Here is a 6,906-nt window from a genome sequence, read left to right on the forward strand (position 1 = left end):
GGATCCTGACTGGCTGGCTGGGCAGCCTCACTCAGGCCATTCCGTTAGCCCTACGGTCACACACCTCTGCTAGTGACAGAGCTGAATTGTTGGGACTTTGTGCATGTGTTATGGAGGTCTTCTTCTAGACCAATTTTCTGCTAAATTTAGAACTACACCAATTAGGACAAAATGAAATATGAAGTATTGATTTTTGGAAGCTGCAGGACTTGAGATATATTTTTTAAAAATGTCTTATTATTTATTTTTGAGTCAGACAGACAGAGTGTGAGTAGGGGAGGGGCAGAGAGAGAGGGAGACATGGAATATGAAGCAGGCTCCAGATTCTGAGCTGTCAGCACAGAGCCCAACATGGGGCTCAAACCCATGAACTGTGAGATCATGACCGGAGCTGAAGTCAGATGCTTAACTGACTGCACCACTCAGATGCCTCATGTAGGACTTGAGATATTAAACAGCATATGCTTCCTGAATTCTCCTATAGGACTCAGTTTCCAAGGTCTCCATTTAGACCTTGTGCTTGTGGTCACTGTTCACCTGAGGAGTTCTCCTGCCCTAGGCTTCCTAGAATATTAGCAGAGGGTGCATTAGGTGACTGAGGAGGTTTAAAGGGAGCAGTGTTCTACAAACCCTCCCGTCAATCTTGCCTGTAAGCGCTGGGGTAGGCAGAGATGGTCAGCGAAGTTTTAGGAGGAGAAAGCCTGAAAGGCGGTGTGGAGTTCTCGCTTGCAGCTTGGGGATCATGGCGAGTAGAGAGCCACATTCTCTCCTGCCAGTGTTAGGCGAGTGAGCTCCAAGGAGATGAGTTTGTGCTATTGGGCTGCAAGGAGGACGGCAGAGAAATGACTTGGGTTCATCTCTCTTTATGATGGGGAGAACGAGACTGCCCTATTCCACCCACTCCCTCCTATCTTATAGTGCGCTTGTAATGTGGAGGGGATCCAGATCTTAGGCAAACCAGGATTATTATAAATTTTTCATTTTCATTCTGAAGAGGAAACTGACTTAGTTAATTTGTGACAAGCAGTGTTGAAATTCTGCCTTACCTTGCTCACAGTGGATTCCAGTGGTTCCCAGAGGACAGGAACAGATGTACCCATGAGGCAATGAAACACAAGTTGCTCCTTTGCTACAGCGGTGTGGAGGGTCATGTTCAGGGTCACACGTGGAAATTGTTTCCATGCACAGTTCTCCTTTCCACCCAGGGGGGCAGTCGCAGCTGTGGGTTGAGAAAGAAGGCCACAGGATTTGAGCACTTGAACAGAGATGGATACACACTTATGTATTATTCTGATGTTAACTTGGCAATTTTGAGGTTCCAAGACAGAAAAGAGTTTGTACATCAAAGCGAATTATGATTCAAACTACCAGGATCCAAACCGCCAAGGGAATGAGTTAATGAGTGATTATAGGATTACTAGATTCCACATCAAAAATTTTAAAAGGTCAGCATGTGGAGATTAAGAGAGACTTTAGAGAATCATTTCTTTGGACGGAACCACTGTAAGTCCCTTCTCCCCGCCTCACACCACCACCAAGGGAGAGATCGTGAACACAGCTGCTGCCTCCTAGCCTTAAGCCTAGAGAAAAGAAATTCAGCTTGATACACATCCCCTCACATTGGTGAACACGCAGGTCTAGCGCCTGGGGCTGCAAAAGGAACTGCGAACCCCTCCAGCGGCCAGCAGATGGCAGTGAGTCCCAGGGACGGGTGGTGGCACTCGGACTTAGGATCAGCTTGGGGACATAAGAAAGGGATCTTGCACAGAGGGTATCCTGGTAGCTGAAGAGGTCTCAACAGTAAGAGACAGTCAGTTTATGGCTGAGGCGGAATCTGAGAGGCAAAAGGGACTTCCCATTTTGATGACAGACCTTGTCTGGGTTGAGAGTGATATTGGGAGGAACCTAATAAAAGCGAAGGTAGAGATGCCAGATAAAATGTAGGACATTCAATTAAGTTTAAATGTCAGATAAACAATTAGTAACTTTTCGGTATATCCCAATACTTGGAGTTCAGATAAGCAACATTTGAGATGTATTAAAAATTGAATTCAAATTTATTTGGGTGTCCTGTATTTCACCCCCTAAATATGGCAACCCTACACTAAGGGCACGTAAGAGAAAATGTTACTTTATGTCCCTGTCAGGCCACCAGAGCACTAAACCATCAGACAATGGTGCAAGTCAAGGAAGTCTATTCAGGATGTGGTGTGTGGTGCTGAGTCACAAATCACTAGACTGGGGAAAGACGGCAGTAACAGATCATACCATCTTTGGAGACCTTCCATTCATGTGGTAAGTCCTGGCTGGGTTTAGGTCAACAGTTATGAAGAGTGAAGTGTTGTTAGTATTTTGAAGTGGACCCTCTGAACTAATAAACTGCCAGGGTATTTGCAACTCAAAGCTCTATTAGTTAAGTTGGAATAGAAAATTCAACAGACCTCCCCATGTGTTAATCCAGGTTCAAGAAAAGGATGGCTCCTTCTAAGTAGGTTTAAAAAGACAGTGAGAAACAATAGCATATTTAGGAGTACATCCATGACTGCTGGGTTACACTTGTTCTCAGTTTATTGCAATGGTTTTTACCTACTGGCAAACTACAGACACAGATGACATTAAGGGCACTGCTGGGGTTGTTGACAACGTCACCAATAGTATAATTCTGGGAGTGAGCAAGTCAAGACAAGGCATGTAGAAAACAGAAATATCTTCAGTTCCTTTTTTTCTTTAGGCTAGAAGAATCCTCACAAATTCTGAGGATAGAAGGCAGCTCATGTAGTCCCCTCTAGGTGGGTCAACTGATAATATGCTAATATATGTCAGTATCAATACATTATATGCCTCATTGAGGGGTCAGGAAGAACAATGAACACTCTTTTCACAAACATTCATTATTAACAACCTCTCTCATTTTATTGAAACAGTAGGTAAGAGTTTCATGAAATTGAGATTAAACCAAAAGAAGAAAATCAAAATCACTTGTAACCTCTGACCATGGTGAGGCTGACATTTTTTTAGCCCATGGCAGGTATCTCTCCTACTTCCTCTAAGCAAATTTTAACACTAAAAATGCGACCCCTGCGATTTCCCCAAATGTGGGAAATTCGACTGCATAATTTGTGGTAGTGGGGGACTGCGTTCGCGCTTTCCCCTGAAAAACAAAAACACTAAAAATGCTAGGAAAATTGGAAATCTACATGTAAAAGAATGAAACTAGATCCCTATTTTAACCACGTACAAAAATTAGCTTGAAATGGATTAAAGAATTATAAAATAAAAGAACTGAAGCTGTAAAACTCTCAGAAGAAAACAGAGGTTTTAGTTTTCCCTTTCATAGAACTTTATATAAATGTATTGATATTGTATATATTCTTTAATTACTGCTTTCCACTCATGATTATGTTTTTGGGATTCACCATGTTGATGTATGTAGCCACTGCATTAACTGTGAATACTGTGTTACCTGATGAGCAGAAGTTCCTATTTTTTTGTAGTTGAAATTTCAATGTTTTCTTCTATGGTTTGCATTTTTTATGACTTAGTTAAGCAAAGCTTTCCCTATTCTAAGGTCAGAAAGTTATCTTTATGTTATCTTTTCAGACTATTATCATGTTTCCCTCTTACATATAAGTCTTAATACATCTGAAATTACTTTTTGTGTTTGATATGGGGTTAGAGGTCCAATTACAAGTTTCCAAACGATGACGAACAGTCGGAGCACTCTTCATTGACTAGTTCATCCTTTTTCACTCACAAGCCCTGTCAGGTAGGCACCATCCTGTGCCTCTCTATCCTGTTCCGTTAGTCTATTGGTCTAACCTGTGCTAATATTATACTGTCTTAATTTCTCCTTCTTTCTTTTAAAAAAATGTTTATTTACTCTGAGAGAAAGAGAGAGAGGAAAACAGAATCTCAAGCAGATGCAGGGCTTGAACTCACAAACTATGAGATCATGACCTGGGCTGATACTAAGATAACGAGAGTGACAACTTCAGCTATCTTGTTTTTCTGTTTGGGAGTATGGCCATTTTTAGCGTTTAGCTCTTTTATATCTTTCTCTTTAAACTAATCCCAAGTTCAAGATAGGCAACCTTCCTTGCCTTATCCTTGTCTATAATAAGGTTTATTTTTCTTTTGTTCTTACATTGATGGTGTAGCTCTTTGGAGTCTGAGGCCTATGAGGAGTCTGCTATTAGATGCCCATAACCGGGCAGCCCTGAAAGGGTATGTTATACATGCTTCACGTTTTAGCAGGTCAGGGCAAAAGCCAACTTTGATGCTCACTTTCCAGGCTTGCTTTCATTTCATTTGGGATCTCTTAGATGTGTTGTTTTCACTTCAGGTAATAGTGTTCTGAAAGTATACACTTTATCTTATTCGAACTTCAACATTTACTTTTGGGAAGGTCATAGTGTCACAAATAGAACTCCCTATAAATAACCTTTTATTCCATACTTGTTAACTTCTCTTCCACAACCTCCCATACAGGGGTTGAATGTTATTTCACTGAATTGATAAAATATACTTTATTCTTGTAGTCACTTGTGAGATACTGTGTTTTTAATTTTTCACTGTCTACAAATAACCCTGTGATAAAACTCTTATAGCTAAATCTCTGTGCACATCTTTGATCATTTCCTTGGGATGAATTTAAATATCGTCATGACTTTTAGGCTTTGGATACATATTCCAACCTGCCCTCCATAATAACTGTACCAATTTACACCCCCATCATCAGTGATGAGAATGCTCCTGAAATAATAGATATGTATATGATAAAAAATAAGAAATATTTTATAGGCTTGTTGATTTATATTTAGCCAATAATTATATATTAAAATAAAGTGACTTAATGTTTGCCTATACATTATTTACCAAGAACATATTCATTTCAAACTCCTATATTTTCCTGAATTATTTAGCAGTCTAATCACATTTATGCTTCACCCAAATTCATGTTATCAACCTAAAATATTTTTGGAGGGTGTCTGGGTGGCTCATTCAGTTAAGCATCGATTCTTGATTTCAGCTCAGGTCATGATCTCACAGTTGTGGGACAAGCCCTGTGTGGGGTCCATGTACTAGGCATGGAGCCTGCTTGCGATTCTCTCCCCTACCACCCCTCTCTTCCTCTCTCTCTTCCTTTCCTCTCCCCCTCCCCGCTGCTCAAGTGCATGCATATCTACTCTCTCTTTCTCTCTAAAAAAATTCTTCTTTTTAGTAGTTACTATGTGCATAAGACTAGTCATAAAGGATGGGCAGAAGAAGTTGAAGGGGCGAGCTGTGGCCTGGGCAGAGGTGAGGTGTGCTAGAGTGAGAAGCACAGGGTACACATGCCGCAGGACCAAGTGAGTGGCACAGAGAAGGAGTCAGCGTGGGGAATAACGCAGGGAACGAAAGGAACTTCACCACCCCGTGTTCACCGATGCACTGTTAGACTCTGGTGCTGGGGGTTCTCGAAAACAAAAATTCTTGTCTATTTGGAACTTACAGGTAGGGGCTTAGGCACGTACATAAAATGGCAAAAAAAACCAAGCATACAAAAGCTTCTGAGGATACTGCCATTTCATTAAGTAGGGTATTTAGCTGAGTCCTGATGAAAATCACTACAGTTACTGTATCTAAGTTAATATTTGTGCAAAAAAAAAAAAAGTTTGAGAAGTTGTATAAGGTTCTCCAAAATGGAAGAAAGCAAAATACAGGATTAATCTGCTACAAAATTACATAATAATCGTGAAGATTTTAGTTATTCTTTGAAGAGCACAAAGAGCATAAAATATGGAAAGACTTTTTCTACAACAACAGACTGTCTCCTGGCTCACAGGCCTCTTCTGCCGCCTTCATGGGGAGGCCGCCCCCATGTCCCCCGACCCTCAGCCCTGCTGTGGCCCTGAGCTTGGATGCCTTATGCGGGGGTGTGGTCCATGTGCGACTGTCTAAGTGCACCTATCCACCTTCAGGCTTAAAATGCCTGGAGGGTTTTGATACATGTTCCAAGTGGTGTTTTGTACAACGAAGTTTAGAATTCGGGAGTTTAGAGCATGTGTAGAGCCTTCCCAGCACAAACTGCCTTTTCACCTGCTTTCTGACATAGGGAAGCGTGATACGCACTCTATGCCTTTTTGGCTGTTTTCCTATAAATGTTATTTTTAAAAATAAATTTCCTTTTCTCTTCCTGTTCAAATTGACATTTTTCCTGTTTAATAAATTCTAAAATAAAACACCCCAAGCCAAAAATAGGCTGTCTTACCAATTTCATAAAAGAAATAAAGCTGTAAGAATTTTTATGTAAAAACAATACTCTAATATGACTTTTTTATGATGACTGCGCCATCTAGTGGGTCACTTTTATCAATGAAAAAAGTTAAAGAAAATTGATCTCATTGCCTTCTAGACATGGCAATGGTAAAATATTTATTTTTATATTAATATAGCTTAAATCACATTAAGCATAATACAATGCAGATGTTATAAACTTATTTGAAAAAGAAATCTTAAGTAAAATAAATGCTCAAATGCTTCCTCTCAGAATTTTTAGGTCTGAAGCAATTAGCTATATGTTTAAAGATTAAAAAAAATTACATTCAAATACCATATACTATTTTCTTACATTATATATTTTTTAAAAATTTCTATTTATTTGAGAGAGAGAGAGAGAGAGAGAATGAATGAATGAATCCCAAGCAGGCTCTGCACTGATGTGGGGCTTGAATTCATGAACTGTGAGAAGATGAACTAAGCTGAAATCAAGAGTGAGATGCTAGGCATATGAAACGATGCTCAACATCACTCATCATCAGGGAAACACAAATCAAAGCCACACTGAGATACCACCTCATGCCAGTCAGAGTGGCTAAAATGAACAAATCAAGAGACTATAGATGCTGGCGAGGATGTGGAGAGACG

General features: G+C 40.1%; 1 protein-coding gene and 1 non-coding gene across 2 annotated transcripts in view; one reads left to right on the forward strand and one right to left on the reverse strand.

Moving 5' to 3' along the window:
• The window catches only part of EYS (eyes shut homolog), a 1,499,666-nt gene that overhangs the window by 27,505 nt on the left and 1,465,255 nt on the right, over window positions 1–6,906 (reverse strand). The window contains exon 39 of the mRNA XM_029943180.1: window positions 1,047–1,219. Within this exon, the coding sequence (XP_029799040.1) occupies window positions 1,047–1,219 (173 nt within the window). The remainder of the gene's footprint in view (window positions 1–1,046; window positions 1,220–6,906) is intronic.
• On the forward strand, window positions 2,986–3,154 carry LOC115297353. Its single transcript, XR_003911433.1, has one exon. It is a non-coding gene; the product is annotated as a U1 spliceosomal RNA (small nuclear RNA).

Source organism: Suricata suricatta, chromosome 7 (genome assembly GCF_006229205.1).
Source record: "Suricata suricatta isolate VVHF042 chromosome 7, meerkat_22Aug2017_6uvM2_HiC, whole genome shotgun sequence".
NCBI classification, from domain to species: domain Eukaryota; kingdom Metazoa; phylum Chordata; class Mammalia; order Carnivora; family Herpestidae; genus Suricata; species Suricata suricatta.